Source organism: Hyperolius riggenbachi, chromosome 10 (assembly GCF_040937935.1).
Source record: "Hyperolius riggenbachi isolate aHypRig1 chromosome 10, aHypRig1.pri, whole genome shotgun sequence".
Taxonomy (NCBI): domain Eukaryota; kingdom Metazoa; phylum Chordata; class Amphibia; order Anura; family Hyperoliidae; genus Hyperolius; species Hyperolius riggenbachi.
Genome location: NC_090655.1, coordinates 271,849,946 through 271,867,796, shown reverse-complemented (window position 1 = coordinate 271,867,796; position 17,851 = coordinate 271,849,946). Strand labels below are relative to the sequence as shown.

The window sequence follows — 17,851 nt, the reverse complement described above, 5'->3', positions numbered from 1 at the left end:
ATGTATATGGAATATAGCCATTTCCCTCCAGTGCCGGCATCTCACCTTCCTAGTAATAATTCATTCACATAACGGAGACAAGAGAAGATGTATATGGAATATAGCCATGTCCCTCCAGTGCCGGCATCTCACCTTCCTAATAATATCACATCACAGAGACAAGCCATGTTCATCCAGTATATCCTCTGCATGGCCCCACCACCCACAAGTGACAGCAATGGGGAGTGCTGGGGGGAAGGGGATGTATCTGCAGTTTCACCAGTTCACTCTTACTATCTATGAAAAGGCAGCAGCTTCCTGTGCAGATCACATGACCAAATCACTGGGGATGGAGGAGGACCAGAGTCACATGACCAAGAGGATATTCAACCTCACCCTGGAGATCATCTATGTGCTGACTGGAGAGGTGAGGAGAATTCTGGAAGGTCACATGGCATCACTATTATCTTTATTAAAACGCAATTGACTGGAGAGGTGAGGAGGATTGTGGGAGGTCATGTGACATTACTGTTGATCTTTCTATTCAGAGTTTTCCTTCAGTGAAGTCTGGTGATCATGTGACCATCATGATGCCCCCACCTCACTCCCTGATACCTGAGGGACACAAGCAGAAGATTCTGGATATCACCAGGAAAATGATGGAGCTGCTGACAGGAGAGGTGAGTGGTGCTGGGAATTATGGGACATTGGGCCTGATGCAGGAAATTGAAGTGATATTGACTTGCCAGATATAACACGGCAATATGACCCTTCCTGTCGGCACTGTGTACCACGAGTTATGCTATTAGCGCTACCATTTCTATGGTAACCCGTGCTACTAACAAGTTTTACCGTTAGTAGCACGCATTACCTTAGCAATGGTCATGAAAATCGAGTACCGCAGATTACACTAATAGCATAGCTCACATTACACAGTGCTGATAGTATGGTTGATGCTGCCATGTGATGTCTGTGCATGGCAATATTACCACAAATTCATGAATAAGGACATTATCTAGTAACAAGGTGTGTGTCGGGGGTGGGGACTGTATCATTGTGTGTGGGTTCCTATAAGATGTCAGCGTCTATTTTTTCATGCAGGAGTGGCAGTATATAGAAGGACACCAGGACCTCTACAAGGACGTTATGATGGAGAATCAGCCACCCCTCATATCACTGGGTAAGAGCAGTGCTTGGGGTCCTCCTAGCTCCCCCATCATCTGCTAAACACACAGGGACAATGCATTCAGTCAGTGTATGTGTTTCCTACAGATGTATCCAGTAACAGAAACCCACCAGAGAGATGTACAGGTCCTCTTTATTCCTGGGATTGTTTACAGGAAGATCCCAACATCTCCCACCATTATCAGGTAAGTGGGACTGAGGGTTATGAAAAACCCCAACTGTGTGACATGGTTTCCTTCAGGATGTGCTGTTATATAAAATTTAAATACATAATCTATCATTTTCTGCACTTAGAGTAGAGAACTGATACATGTAAGTGCTGTGGCTAAAGAGGAAGAAGCAGAGACATATGTGAGGAGTGATCAGCAGTCTATGGAGGAGGGAGACATGATGAGGACAATTAAAGAGGAAGAAGAGACATATGTGAAGAGTGATCAGCAGTCTATGGAAGAGAGTATCATGATGAGAACAATTAAAGTGGAAGAAGAGACGTATGTGAGGAGAGATCAGCAGTCTATGGAGGAGGAAGACATGATAAGGACAATTAAAGTGGAAGAAGAAGAGACGTACGTGAGGAGTGATCAGCAGTCTATGGAGGAGGGTGACCTGATGAGGACAATTAATGAGGAAGAAGAGACGTATGTGAGGAGTAATCAGCATTCTATGGAGGAGGGTGACATGATGAGAGCATCTAAGGAGTACGATATCACAGGTATCACCATTGGTGAGCGATAAATGTACCATAACCCCAAAAAATGATTCAACCAACTAACAAGTGTGTCCCTGCTGGTCACAGTATAGATCATATGAGGCCAATAAGTGGGGAGGTAATGTGAGAAGTAATAGGGGTGTAATGTGACTGCACAGTGTGCCTGTAATGAGGTATAAGCACACTATGTACACAGAGAATGTGAGAAGTAATAGGGGTGTGATGTGTAATGTGACTGCACAGTGTGCCTGTAATGAGGTATAAACACACTATGTACACAGGGAATGTGAGAAGTAATAGGGGTGTGATGTGTAATGTGACTGCACAGTGTGCCTGTAATGAGGTATAAACACACTATGTACACAGGGAATGTGAGAAGTAATAGGGGTGTGATGTGTGTAATGTGACTGCACAGTGTGCCTGTAATGAGGTATAAACACACTATGTACACAAGGAATGTGAGAAGTAATAGGGGTGTGATGTGTAATGTGACTGCACAGTGTGCCTGTAATGCGGTATAAATACACTATGTACACAGGGAATGTGAGGAGTAATAGGGGTGTAATGTGTGTAATGTGACTGCACAGTGTGCCTGTAATGAGGTATAAACACACTATGTACACAAGGAATGTGAGAAGTAATAGGGGTGTGATGTGTAATGTGACTGCACAGTGTGCCTGTAATGAGGTATAAACACACTATGTACACAGAGAATGTGAGAAGTAATAGGGGTGTGATGTGTGTAATGTGACTGCACAGTGTGCCTGTAATGAGGTACAAACACACTATGTACACAGGGAATGTGAGAAGTAATAGGGGTGTGATGTGTGTAATGTGGCTGCACAGTGTGCCTGTAATGAGGTATAAACACACTATGTACACAGGGAATCTGAGAAGTAATAGTGGTGTGATGTGTGTAATGTGACTGCACAGTGTGCCTGTAATGAGGTATAAACACACTATGTACACAGGGAATGTGAGAAGTAATAGGGGTGTGATGTGTAATGTGACTGCACAGCGTGCCTGCAATGAGGTATAAACACACTATGTACACAGGGAATGTGTGAAGTAATAGGGGTGTGATGTGTAATGTGACTGCACAGTGTGCCTGTAATGAGGTATAAACACACTATGTACACAGGGAATGTGAGAAGTAATAGGGGTGTGAAACACACTATGTACACAGGGAATGTGAGAAGTAATAGGGGTGTGATGTGTGTAATGTGACTGCACAGTGTGCCTGTAATGAGGTATAAACACACTATGTACACAGGGAATGTGAGAAGTAATAGGGGTGTGATGTGTAATGTGACTGCACAGTGTGCCTGTAATGAGGTATAAACATACTTTGTACACAGGGAATGTGAGAAGTAATAGGGGTGTGGTGTGTAATATGACTGCACAGTGTCTCTGTAATGAGGTATAAACATACTATGTACACAGGGAATGTGAGAAGTAATAGGGGTGTGATGTGTAAAGTGACTGCACAGTGTGCCTGTAATGAGGTATAAACACACTATGTACACAGGGAATGTGAGAAGTAATAGGGGTGTGATGTGTAATGTGCCTGTAATGAGGTATAAACACGCTATGTATCAATACAAACTCCAATTATGTAGGTATTACAGCTGGCCCAGCAAGCTCATGGTGAACCAGAACTCCTAGGAGTGTGTCAGGGGCTAAAAAAGGACCAAACGCCCTCTTACTAAAAACACTATGCAAAACAGAAATTTAGTTTCTTTAAAAGGTATTTCTCATTATTCAGGTTGGAGTGAGGTCTCAGGTGCCCCACAATGCATCAGTGCTGAATATGTAAATTGTCCCTTAATCCCTGAAAAACTAAACAAGCTGACACATCATTGCATTCCAGTGGTTCTGGAGGTGTGTTTATCTTTCAGGGAGAACAGATTTGCATATTCAGTAGTGATGCATTGTGGGGTAACTTGGAGCTCACTCCAACCTGAATAATGACAAATACCTTCTGTTTAAAGCAAATCTGTAATAAAATAACCCCACCTTGGGGATACTTACCTCAGGAGGGGGAAGCCTCTGGATCTTAATGAGGCCTCTCCCGTCCTCCTCCTTCATCCCTCCCCCAAACAGCGGCGAGGTAAATATTTCCCTTCCCCGGCTCCAGTGCAGGCGCAGTAGCAGCTTTCTGATCAGGTTCAGGTGGACACAGCCGAGCCTGATCAGGTCCACCTTACGGCGCAGGCAACTCACACCTGTGCAGTAGAGCGGACCCCATCGAGCTCCACTATTTCTGCCTGGGCCCATTGGAAAGCTGCTACTGCGCCTGCGCTGGAGCCAGGGAAGGGAAATATTGCAATCGCTAATGTTTAATATTGACTGAAGCGTACGGTAACTTGTATATGATAGCAAGGAGAGAGGCCAGCTCATCCTACAACAGCTCCTACATGCAGCACCTCTAATAGGCTAACTGCATACATCGCAGTCAAAGCAGATGCAAATCATATGCAAAACTTCTAATTAAACCAAACTTACCATGCAAACTGGAATGCAGGCTGGGATCAGCTAGCCAAGTAGTTACAAAGCAGGGGAGGGGCTGCGCATCCCAAAAATGGACATGCCGCATCTGAATGGGTAATTGTTCAGACGTGCACCACCTAAATCAGGCCTGGGCAATGTTTACATTCTTAAAATTCCACCCCTCCCTCCCTGTAGAATTGGCAGTGGGGAAATTGAAACTCACCAGCTGGCTGCCAGCGTGTAATACGCTGGAATTTCCTGACGTCACCTCATGTGACGTGCTGTTGCCATGAAGACGTGACACGGGACTTCTGTAAGCTAGGTGAGTTTCAAATTTCGTATGTACATTGTCCTTCCCAGACACAGTGGTACCAGGAGGCGTATGTACATTGCCCTTCCCAGACACGGTGTTTCCAGCAGTTGTGTGTACATTGTCCTTCCCATACACAGTGTTACCAGCAGGTGTGTGTACATTGTCCTTCCCAGACACAGTGTTACCAGCAGGCGTATGTACATTGTCCTTCCCAGACACAGTGTTACCAGCAGGCGTATGTACATTGCCCTTCCCAGATACAGTGTTACCAGCAGGCGTATGTACATTGCCCTTCCCAGACACAGTGTTACCAGCAGGCGTATGTACATTGTCCTTCCCAGACACAGTGTTACCAGCAGGTGTGTGTACATTGCCCTTTCCAGACACAGTGTTACCAGCAGGTGTGTGTACATTGCCCTTCCCAGACACAGTGTTACCAGCAGGTGTGTGTACATTGTCCTTCCCAGACACAGTGTTACCAGCAGGTGTATGTACATTGTCCTTCCCAGACACAATGTTACCAGCAAGCGTGTGTACATTGTCCTTCCCAGACACAGTGTTACCAGCAGGTGTGTGTACATTGTCCTTCCCAGACACAGTGTTACCAGCAGGTGTATGTACATTGTCCTTCCCAGACACAATGTTACCAGCAGGCGTATGTACATTGCCCTTCCCAGACACAGTGTTACCAGCAGGCGTATATACATTGCCCTTCCCAGACACAGTGTTACCAGCAGGTGTGTGTACATTGTCCTTCCCAGACACAGTGTTACCAGCAGGTGTGTGTACATTGCCCTTCCCAGACACAGTGTTACCAGCAGGTGTGTGTACATTGTCCTTCCCAGACACAGTGTTACCAGCAGGTGTATGTACATTGCCCTTCCTAGACACAGTGTTACCAGCAGGTGTGTGTATATTGTCCTTCCCAGACACAGTGTTACCAGCAGGCGTATGTACATTGTCCTTCCCAGACACAGTGTTACCAGCAGGTGTATGTACATTGCCCTACCCAGACACAGTCTTACCAGCAGGCGCGTGTACATTGTCCTTCCCAGACACAGTGTTACCAGCAGGTGTGTGTACATTGCCCTACCCACACACAGTGTTACCAGCAGGTGTGTGTACATTGTCCTTCCCAGACACAGTGTTACCAGCAGGTGTATATACATTGCCCTTCCCACACACAGTGTTACCAGCAGGTGTATGTACATTGCCCTTCCCAGACATGATGCTGCCAGCAGGTGTATGTACATTGCCCTTCCCAGACACAGTGTTACCAGCAGGTGTGTGTACATTGCCCTTCCCAGACACAGTGTTACCAGCAGGCGTATGTACATTGTCCTTCCCAGACACAGTGTTACCAGCAGGTGTGTGTACATTGCCCTTCCCAGACACAGTGTTACCAGCAGGTGTGTGTACATTGTCCTTCCCAGACACAGTGTTACCAGCAGATGTATGTACATTGCCTTTCCCAGATACAGTGTTACCAGCAGGCGTATGTACATTGTCCTTCCCAGACACAGTGTTACCAGCAGGTGTGTGTACATTGCCCTTCCCAGACACAGTGTTACCAGCAGGTGTGTGTACATTGTCCTTCCCAGACACAGTGTTACCAGCAGGTGTGTGTACATTGTCCTTCCCAGACACAGTGTTACCAGCAGGTGTGTGTACATTGTCCTTCCCAGACACAGTGTTACCAGCAGGTGTATGTACATTGCCCTTCCCAGACACAGTGTTACCAGCAGGCGTATGTACATTGTCCTTCCCAGACACAGTGTTACCAGCAGGTGTGTGTACATTGCCCTTCCCAGACACAGTGTTACCAGCAGGTGTGTGTACATTGTCCTTCCCAGACACAGTGTTACCAGCAGGTGTGTGTACATTGTCCTTCCCAGACACAGTGTTACCAGCAGGTGTATGTACATTGCCCTTCCCAGACACAGTGTTACCAGCAGGTGTATAGAAGAGGGAAACCGAGAGCCCAATATAGTGTAGTAAGTACTGCAAACATGGATATATGTAAAGAGTACAATATATATACTCACAAGACAGGGTTACCTCCAGGCAACCACTGTATAGGCAGGTGAGGAGATTATCCTGTCCCCACTCAGGAATAAGAAGTTGCTCTCTGTAGACAGGAAAAAATGGGTATCTCCCTCCACCAAGGGTGGATAATTAATATTATGTAGAAAGAACAGAGGCGCCAGCAGGATAAAATCAGGTAATAAAATGTTTAAAAGTGCTTTGGAGGCAGCGGTGGACTTACCTCCTGTAAGCAGACACTATAAACTGTCAGTTCAAATCTAAATAAATTTTATTGGCATACTCCAAGGGGGCCGCAAATGTTACCAGCAGGTGTTTGTACATTGCCCTTCCCACACACAGTGTTACCAGCAGGTGTATGTACATTGCCCTTCCCACACACAGTGTTACCAGCAGGTGTATGTACATTGCCCTTCCCAGACATGATGCTGCCAGCAGGTGTGTGTACATTGCCCTTCCTAGACACAGTGTTGCCAGCAGGTGTGTGTACATTGCCTTTCCCAGACACGGTGTCACCAGCAGATGTATGTACATTGCCCTTCCCAGACACAGTGTTACCAGCAGGTGTATGTACATTGGCCTTCCCAGACACAATATTACCAGCAGGTGTGTGTACATTGTCCTTCCCAGACAGTGTTACCAGCAGGTGTGTGTACATTGTCCTTCCCAGACACAGTGTTGCCAGCCGGTGTGTGTACACTGTCCTTCCCAGACACAGTGTTACCAGCAGGTGTGTGTACATTGCCCTTCCCAGACACAGTGTTACCAGCAGGTGTGTGTACATTGCCCTTCCCAGACACAGTGTTAGCAGCAGGTGTGTGTACATTGGCCTTCCCAGACACAATATTACCAGCAGGTGTGTGTGTACATTGGCCTTCCCAGACACAATATTACCAGCAGGTGTGTGTGTACATTGTCCTTCCCAGACACAGTGTTGCCAGCAGGTGTGTGTACATTGCCTTTCCCAGACACGGTGTCACCAGCAGATGTATGTACATTGCCCTTCCCAGACACAGTGTTACCAGCAGGTGTATGTACATTGGCCTTCCCAGACACAATATTACCAGCAGGTGTGTGTACATTGTCCTTCCCAGACACAGTGTTACCAGCAGGTGTGTGTGTGTACATTGCCCTTCCCAGACATGATGCTGCCAGCAGGTGTATGTACATTGCCCTTCCCAGACACAGTGTTACCAGCAGGTGTATGTACATTGGCCTTCCCAGACACAGTGTTACCAGCAGGTGTGTGTACATTGCCCTTTCCAGACACAGTGTTACCAGCAGGTGTATGTACATTGCCCTTCCCAGACACAATATTACCAGCAGGTGTGTGTACATTGTCCTTCCCAGACACAGTGTTGCCAGCTGGTGTGTGTACATTGCCTTTCCCAGACACGGTGTCACCAGCAGATGTATGTACATTGCCCTTCCCAGACACAGTGTTACCAGCAGGTGTATGTACATTGGCCTTCCCAGACACAATATTACCAGCAGGTGTGTGTACATTGTCCTTCCCAGACACAGTGTTACCAGCAGGTGTGTGTGTGTACATTGCCCTTCCCAGACATGATGCTGCCAGCAGGTGTATGTACATTGCCCTTCCCAGACACAGTGTTACCAGCAGGTGTATGTACATTGGCCTTCCCAGACACAGTGTTACCAGCAGGTGTGTGTACATTGCCCTTCCCAGACACAGTCTTACCAGCAGGCGCGTGTACATTGTCCTTCCCAGACACAGTGTTACCAGCAGGTGTATGTACATTGGCCTTCCCAGACACAGTGTTACCAGCAGGTGTGTGTACATTGCCCTTCCCAGACACAATATTACCAGCAGGTGTGTGTACATTGTCCTTCCCAGACACAGTGTTGCCAGCTGGTGTGTGTACATTGTCCTTCCCAGACACGGTGTTACCAGCAGGTGTATGTACATTGTCCTTCCCAGACACAGTGTTGCCAGCTGGTGTGTGTACATTGTCCTTCCCAGACACAGTGTTACCAGCAGGTGTGTGTACATTGTCCTTCCCAGACACAGTGTTACCAGCAGGTGTGTGTACATTGCCCTTCCCAGACACAGTGTTGCCAGCTGGTGTGTGTACATTGTCCTTCCCAGACACAGTGTTGCCAGCTGGTGTGTGTACATTGTCCTTCCCAGACACAGTGTTGCCAGCTGGTGTGTGTACATTGTCCTTCCCAGACACAGTGTTGCCAGCTGGTGTGTGTACATTGTCCTTCCCAGACACAGTGTTGCCAGCTGGTGTGTGTACATTGCCCTTCCCAGACACAGTGTTGCCAGCAGGTGTGTGTACATTGTCCTTCCCAGACACAGTGTTGCCAGCTGGTGTGTGTACATTGTCCTTCCCAGACACTATGTGGCCAGCAGGCGTGTGTACATTGTCCTTCCCAGACACAGTGTTGCCAGCTGGTGTGTGTACATTGTCCTTCCCAGACACGGTGTTACCAGCAGGGTATGTACATTGTCCTTCCCAAACACTATGTGGCCAGCAGGTGTGTGTACATTGACTTTCCCAGACACAGTGTTACCAGCAGGGTATGTACATTGTCCTTCCCAGACACAATGTTACCAGCAGGTGTATGTACATTGGCCTTCCCAGACACAGTGTTACCAGCAGGTGTGTGTACATTGTCCTTCCCAGACACAGTGTTACCAGCAGGTGTATGTACATTGTCCTTCCCAGACACAGTGTTACCAGCAGGTGTATGTACATTGTCCTTCCCACACACAGTGTTACCAGCAGGTGTGTGTACATTGTCCTTCCCAGACACAGTGTTACCAGCAGGTGTGTGTACATTGCCCTTCCCAGACACAGTGTTGCCAGCTGGTGTGTGTACATTGTCCTTCCCAGACACAGTGTTGCCAGCTGGTGTGTGTACATTGTCCTTCCCAGACACAGTGTTGCCAGCTGGTGTGTGTACATTGTCCTTCCCAGACACAGTGTTGCCAGCTGGTGTGTGTACATTGTCCTTCCCAGACACAGTGTTGCCAGCTGGTGTGTGTACATTGTCCTTCCCAGACACAGTGTTGCCAGCTGGTGTGTGTACATTGCCCTTCCCAGACACAGTGTTGCCAGCAGGTGTGTGTACATTGTCCTTCCCAGACACAGTGTTGCCAGCTGGTGTGTGTACATTGTCCTTCCCAGACACTATGTGGCCAGCAGGCGTGTGTACATTGTCCTTCCCAGACACGGTGTTACCAGCAGGGTATGTACATTGTCCTTCCCAAACACTATGTGGCCAGCAGGTGTATGTACATTGACTTTCCCAGACACAGTGTTACCAGCAGGGTATGTACATTGTCCTTCCCAGACACAATGTTACCAGCAGGTGTATGTACATTGTCCTTCCCATACATAGTGTTACCAGCAGGTGTGTGTACATTGTCCTTCCCAGACACAGTGTTACCAGCAGGTGTATGTACATTGTCCTTCCCAGACATGGTGTTACCAGCAGGTGTGCGTACATTGTCCTTCCCAAACACTATGTGGCCAGCAGGTGTGTGTACATTGACTTTCCCAGACACAGTGTTACCAGCAGGTGTGTACATTGCCCTTCCCAGACATTATGTGGCCAGCAGGTGTGTGTACATTGTCCTTCCCAGACACAGTGTTACCAGCAGGTGTGTACATTGTCCTTCCCATACACAGTGTTACCAGCAGGTGTGTGTACATTGTCCTTCCCAGACGCTATGTGGCCAGCAGGTGTGTGTACATTGACCTTAAAGAGAATCTAAACTGAGAAGGATATAGATTTTTCCTTTTAAAATAATACAAGTTGCCTGAATCTCCCTCTGATCCTGTGTCTCTATTGCTTTCAGCCACATCCCTTTAACAAGCATGCAGATCAGGTGCTCTGAGTGAAGTCAGACTGGATTAGCTGCATGCTTGTTTCAGGTGTGTGATTCAGCCAATACTGCAGCCAAAGAGATCAGCAGGACTGCCAGGCAACTGGTATTGTTTAAAAGGAAACATCCAAATCCCTCTGTTAGGGTTCCCTTTAAGAAAAGGGGTCCTCCATTTTATCAAAGGGGGGGGGGGGGCTTCCATTCCTTTTTTAGTCCGTTTTTAAATGATTTGTAATAAGTTATATTTGAATCTATCTTACTCAAATGTTAAAAATACGGTGTGTTCCTTATGATAACTATTGATGGTCAGGGACATGCCAATAACTCTCAGATGGTGGAAATTATATGCAAAGTTATGCAGCTGCTTTTCCATCCATCTGAATGAACTTTGCACTAACTTGGAATTATCAGCAGCTCACTTACCCTCCCTAATGATAATTGTTCCTCCCCTCAGAATTCTCTAACAGGAAGTGATGATGTTTCTCTATTTGCAGGGTGGAGTCCCGGCATCAGGAACCTCTCAGAGACTCGTCTCTCTGTATCCACAGACTGTACAACGGATGGTGATGTCACTGGACAAGAGTCTCCTGCAGATATCCTGGTTACTCCAAATATTCCCCCAGACTCCCCTCAGCTGTCTAACCCTGAGGGGCCTCATACCCAGCACAGCTCTCCCCCTGCTGGAGGGTCTCATTCCTGTTCCACATGTGGGAAATGTTTTGTTTGGAAATCAAATCTTGTCATACATGAGAGATCTCACACTGGTGAGAAGCCCTATACATGTGCTGAGTGTGGGAAATGTTTTGCCCAGAAATCATATCTTCTCAGACATAAAAGATCTCACACTGGTGAGAGGCCCTATTCATGTTCTGAATGTGGGAAAAGTTTCGGACATAAACCACACCTTGTCAGACACAAGAGATCTCACACTGGTCAGAAACCCTATTCATGTGCTGAATGTGGGAAATTTTTTTTCCGGAAATCACATCTTCTCCTTCATGAGAGATCTCATACTGGTGAGAAGCCCTTTTCATGTTCTGCATGTGGGAAATGTTTTGTACAGAAATCGGAGCTTGTAAGGCATGAAAGATCTCACACTGATCAAAAGTCCTATTCATGTGCTGAGTGTGGGAAATGTTTTGCACAGAAATCACAGCTTGACATTCATGAGAGATCTCACACTGGTGAAAAGGCCTTTCCATGTGCTGAGTGTGGGAAATGTTTTGCATACAGATCACGCCTTGTCACACATGAGAGATGTCACACTGGTGAGAAGCCTTATTCATGTGGAGAGTGTGGGAAATGTTTTGCTCGGAAATCACATCTTTTCAGACATGAACTATCTCACACTGGTGAGAAGCCCTATTCATGTGCTGAGTGTGGGAAATGTTTTGTTACTAAATCAAATCTTATCAGTCATGAGAGATCTCACACTGGTGAGAAGCCCTATTTATGTATGGAGTGTGGGAAATGTTTTGCACAGAAATCGCAGCTTGTCAGTCATGGGAGATGTCACACTGCTGATAAGCCCTTTTCATGTGCTGAGTGTGGGAAATGTTTTCCATACAAGTCACGCCTTGTCACACATGAAAGATCTCACACTGGTGAGAAGCCATTTTCATGTTCTGAGTGTGGGAAATGTTTTGCCCGGAAATCACATCTTTTCAGACATGAGCGATCTCACACTGGTGAGAAGCCCTATTCATGTGCTGAGTGTGGGAAATGTTTTGGGCATAAATCACAGCTCGTCGGACATTTGTGTTGAGTGTGGGAATGCATCGGCTATATCTGTCTATTACAATGATTCTTTTACTTCTTCAGAAGTGTACCTGGAAGCATTTTTACACAGACTACCAAGGACACGTTCATTCTACTCCATGCATTGGTTTGTTAATGTCCCTGAACTGAGGTGACAAAATGAGTTAACATGGGGACATGTAGTACTAAGCCTAGTTAGAACTTACCTGTGTTTTCTCTGTATATTTTCCTTTGTAAGGGTCAATAAGCCAGGGGCCTTACTTATGCAAGTGAGGCAGGATCTGCTGTCACATGCAGTCAAGGCTCTACTGAAGAGTAAATAAAAGCCAAAACCCTTTTATCTGGCTAAAAAAATACTCCTGATAACAAGTGATTGCTGAAAAGATAATGATTTGTTTTTATGGGAGCTGAATGACCCAGATTTTATGTCACATGGATATGACTGGCCTTAGGCTATGCTAGAGCTTAGATTGTTACACATAGGCCAGTGATCTGCAAACTTGACTCTCCAGCTGTTATGGAACTACAAGTCCCACAATGCATTGCAGGAGTCTGACAGCCACAGTCATGATTCATAAAGGCAAATGCATTGTGGGACCTGTAGTTGCTTAAAGCGGTCTAACACCCAGCATTACAACTTTACTTTAAAAGATTGCTTACAGCTTAGAAACTATTATGCCAGATTTTTTTTAAGCAGAAATTCACTGAATGGGTTAAACATGACATTTTAGTTTTGCATTTAGCTAGAAATCCGAATCTGTGCTGAGGTTTAGATACAAATGTATTTTTGTTTGGAATACAAATAAACCTCTGAAAAGCCTGTCTGGGAAGCCCTCTGTGCTCTCTCAGAGAGGTGTTTGTTTATTTACATTGTAAATAGATACATTTGTATCTAAACCTCAGCACGGAGGAGGATTTCTAGCTAAATGCAACACTAAAATGTCATGTTTAATCCATTCAGTGAATTTCTCCTAAAAAAAAAATCTGGCATAATAGTTTCTAAGCTGGAAGCAATCTTTTAAAGCAAAGTTGAAATGTTGGGTGTTAGACCACTTTAACAGCTGGAGAGGCAAGTTTGCAGATCACTGCCATAGACCTAGATTATTTACTGTATAAAACGCTTTAGTGCTATATCAATAAATAATAATAAGAATGATAATAATGTGAAAATAAATTTCTATGTACCATTGTTATTGATCTACTTATAAACTGTGGAAAGGAAATTTCTCTCTGTCTTTTGTTTTATATTCAGAAAAAATAACCAGATTTGAGCTGAATGCACAAAGTCCAGTAAGATAAGCAGAGAGGGATTTATCTCCCAGCAATGTTAAGCTGGACACACACAGGACTGATATTCAGAGAGATTGGATCGCTGTGACTGTGACGGGATCTTCTCCAAATAATTAGGGGTAACATTATGGATGTATATTGTTACATCCTCACAGAGGAAGAATGGCAGCTATTTTACACAATAATGCAGTATAATCTCGTTAAAATAAAGTTAGGTATAGTAAACATTCGGGTATATTAAACTTTCTCTTCAGGTCCCGGCCAATCTCCAATATAAGTCTATGGGAGCAACACTTGGTATGGTAAACTTGAATATAATAAAACTTCTGTTATAGTAAACATTTTTTTGGCCCGTGTGTTATGCTGACTCCCAAGATGGCTCTGGATCAGCAGCCACGGCACACATGAGCTCCGATACTTTTTCTTTTTTTTTGTGCTAGTAGCTTTTCTTTAATTTTTTTTTTTTTACCTTTCTTAGTCTTTTTAAGTTTTAGTTAGCCTCCTGCCTCAGTGCAGCTCAGTCTCCAGCCTCTCAACAGCGGTCGCGGACCCATCGGCAAGCTATCCGCCAGCGGCCGCGACTTGCCGACCCTCCTACAGCTGCTGATACCTTCTGGGCTACCCAAGTGGATAGGGAGAGAAGCCGGCCTCCCCGAAAGTGAATTCGCTGACCAACCACGTGCCTCCTCCCTCTCGCCGCTGCTATGGAGCCCTCCCAGCGGCTGAGAGACTGGAACCCCGACACCGCATGCATGGCATTTTTCGCAGGAGGATCTCCCTGTAATCCAGAGACACTGCCTGCTGCCTCATCCTCCAGTTGCCGCCTGGTACATGCAGCTCTCCAATCTGAAAGTAGATGTATGGCCAGTCGCATACATCCACCAACGGGCATAATAGGACTCCATCCTCCCACGTGGTGCTTGCTCCACACCTAGCCACAAGCTGTGCAGGATCGCCGCGGCTGCAACCTCAGGAGTCCTTGATAAGTTCTGCAGCCCCTGCAACCACAACCTCCACCGCATCCGAGCCACAACCACCACCACTTGTGGCAATGGCTGCTCCAGGGCTATGCGGTCGATCCACCATGCCAGCTCCCCCGGATGCCGCTCTGGCCTACTAGGCGCCAGCACGTGGAGGGCCCACACTCCAGCTTCCAGCTCTTCCAGCACTCACCGCTACCAAAGGCCGCTCCACATCAGAGAGCAGTTTCTCGAGTGGGAAGAACGCAGCCCTCGGTCCTCTGGACGGCCACCTGTCCGACCTGGTCTGGAATAACATCCAGGAAATATGGAATACTGCTCCAGGATCCCGTGCAGGCCAGCGGCGGAGGGGCTGTCGTGCAGGCGCCCGTGTGAGACTAATGAAAAAAGGACCTCGATCAGCTATCCCCAGTCCTCCTGGCTAATGTCCGTTCCCTCCCCAACAAACTTGATGAACTGCGCCTTCTCTGCGACAGGAGAGACCACTGCAGATACACTCCGGCCCTCTGTTTCACAGAAACATGGCTACACTAGTGATAGTGAATAAGATGTGGAATGCATTGCCACAGGAAGTAGTTATGGCAAACTCTATACCTGCATTTAAAGGGGGCTTAGATGCTCTCCTTGCGTTGAAAGACATCCATGGCTACAATTACTAGGTAATGCCTAATGATGTTGATCCAGGGATTTTATCTGATTGCCATCTGGAGTCGGGAAGGATTTTTTTCCCTTCTGGGGCTAATTGGACCATGCCTTGTAAGGGTTTTTTGCCTTCCTCTGGATCAACAGGGATATGTGAGGGAGCAGGCTGGTGTTGTACTTTGTTCTCTGGTTGAACTCAATGGACGTATGTCTTTTTTCAACCCAAAAAACTATGTAACGAGGACATCCCTGAGAACGCCCTTCATCTCCCTGGCTTCAATCTCATCTGAGCAGACCTCGACCTTGTCCTCTCCGGGAAAAAGGGGGTGGTGGAATCTGCTTCTACATCAGCTCCTCATGGTCCCCCACTACGTCAGTGCTCGACAGGAAGTGCTCCCCCAACCTTGAACTCCTACTCATTAACTGCAGGCCGTCATACTCACCACGGGAATTTTCCTCCTACGTCCTGGTCTGAGTGTACATACCCCCTGTTGCTGACGCCAAACTTGCCCTTCTGGACCTCAGCAAGATCATCTCGCAGTGGGAGACATCCCTTCCGATCTCACTATTCATCATCCTGGGCGACTTCAACAAGGCCAACCTTTGACAGGAGATGCCACATTACCACCAGCATGTAGCCTGCCCCACTAGGGGCCCTAACACCCTCGACCACTGCTACACGGTACTGAAGGACGCATTCAAGGAATTCCCATGGGCAGCTCTTGGCTCCTCTGACCACTGTATCATCCATCAAATCCCCACCTACCGAAGGCACCTGGAATCAGGAAAACCAACCCTCAAGTCCACCAAAGTGTGGTCAGATGAAGCTAAACTCTGTCTTCAAGCCTGTTTTGACAGCACCGACTGGGAGTCCCTGAAGGCAGCAAACCTAGATGAGTGGGCCGATAACGTTGCTTCATACATCAGTTTTTGTGAGGACTCTTGCGTACCAACCAAATCATTCAAGGTCTATCTGAATAACAAACCGTGGTTCACAAACAAACTGCGGCAACTGTGGAAGTGTAAAGAGGCTGCACACAGGTCTGGGAACCAGGTAAAATACAGGAGGGCAAAAAACGTCCTGAAACAAGAACTGAGAGCTGCAAAAAAGGAGTATGCTGAGAGGTTGAGACAGAACCTGCGCTCAAATGACTCACGTGCTGTATGGAAAGGGCTTAAGGCTGCCACTAACTACAAGCCCCCACCCCTAACAGGCACCACCCAGCCATGAACTAGCGGAAGAGTTTAGTAAATTCTACTGCAGGTTTGAGAGACAGGTAGCACCTGGGGAGGATCTAGCAACACCCACCTTCAGGCTCCAAGAACGATTTCCCGGACCAACCCTCTCCACTGGTGGTTGGTGAGGCTGATGTCCGGCACCTCCTATCCACATTAAACTCCAGGAAAGCCTCTGGATCTGATGGCATGTCCCCAGTCTGCTTGAAAACCTGCTCTCAGCAACTCACGCCAATCCACTCCGCCATCTTCAAGTCACTAAAGGAAGGCAAGGTCCCTGCATGTTTTAAAAGGTCCACTATCATACCGGTCCCTAAGAAGCAGGGGGTCTCTGAACTTAACAACTTTAGGCCTGTAGCCCTGACATCCGTCATTATGAAAACCCTGGAGTGGGCGGTCCTATCCACCCTCAAACACTGTACCTTAGCCCTTCTGGACCCCTACCAGTTTGCCTATAGGGCAAACAGGTCCACAGACGATGCCATCAACACCTGCCTGGAACTCATCTATGACCACCTCGACAGGCCAGATGCGTATGCCAGAATACTACTCCTGGACTTCAGCTCGGCCTTCAATGCCATCTGCCCACACATTCTCCTGGACAATCTAGCTACACTTGGTGTCCATCCCAGCCTACGCCTGTGGATCACGGACTTCCTCACCAACAGGACCCAAGTTGTCAAGCTGGGGAACATCCACTCAAAGGTCATGACAACAAACACTGGTGCACCTCTTGGCTGTGTACTGTCTCCACTGCTGTTCTCCCTCTACACCAGGGGTAGGGAACCTTGGCTCTCCAGCTGTGATAAAACTACAAATCCCAGCATGCATTTGCCTTTATTAATTAGGAGTGTGGCTGTTAGACTCCTGCAATGCATTGTGGGACTTGTAGTTCCTTAACATCTGGAGAGCCAACGTTCCCTACACCTGCTCTACACGAACAGCTGCAGATCCGATAGTTCAGTGATAGTGAACTCGGTTAAGGTCATCAAGTTTGCCGATGACACCGCCATTGTCGGCCTGGTCACCAATGATAATGTTCAGTACTGCCAGCAGGTGGAGAGAATCTGCCTGTGGAGTAAGGAGAACAGTCTGGTGCTAAACACTGCAAAAACAGTCGAGCTGATCGTAGACTTCAGGAAGGCTGCTTCCACCCCACCTCCCATCTTCATCAACGGCATGGAGGTGGCAAGAGTACCGTGCGCCAGTCTTCTGGGCACTACCATCTCCAACGACCTCGGCTGGAAGGCTTACATCTCCATCATCCAGAGGAAAGCCCAGCAGAGACTTTACTTCCTTCGCCAACTGAGGAAGTTCGGCATGGCCCAAGAGATTCTAACAAACTTCTTCTCCGCCACCGTTGAATC

General features: G+C 47.0%; 1 protein-coding gene across 1 annotated transcript; it reads left to right on the top strand.

Annotated features, from left to right (window-relative positions):
- The first annotated feature begins 286 nt into the window (after window positions 1–286).
- On the top strand, window positions 287–12,957 carry LOC137535404 (zinc finger protein 250-like). Its single transcript, XM_068257241.1, has 6 exons — window positions 287–406; window positions 528–659; window positions 1,081–1,159; window positions 1,252–1,349; window positions 1,459–1,876; window positions 11,073–12,957. Exons 1-6 carry the CDS (start codon window positions 311–313, stop codon window positions 12,341–12,343), a joined length of 2,094 nt encoding a protein of 697 aa, XP_068113342.1. The 5' UTR covers window positions 287–310; the 3' UTR covers window positions 12,344–12,957.
- Window positions 12,958–17,851: the final 4,894 nt, after the last annotated feature.

Bases quoted from the DNA above. Each gene is read 5' to 3' on its own strand.
- LOC137535404 (XM_068257241.1), top strand. From the start codon at position 311: ATGACCAAATCACTGGGGATGGAGGAGGACCAGAGTCACATGACCAAG. The intron at 407-527 runs GTGAGGAGAATT...CTTTCTATTCAG, and splicing joins TCTATGTGCTGACTGGAGAG to AGTTTTCCTTCAGTGAAGTC. The intron at 660-1,080 runs GTGAGTGGTGCT...TTTTTCATGCAG, and splicing joins TGGAGCTGCTGACAGGAGAG to GAGTGGCAGTATATAGAAGG.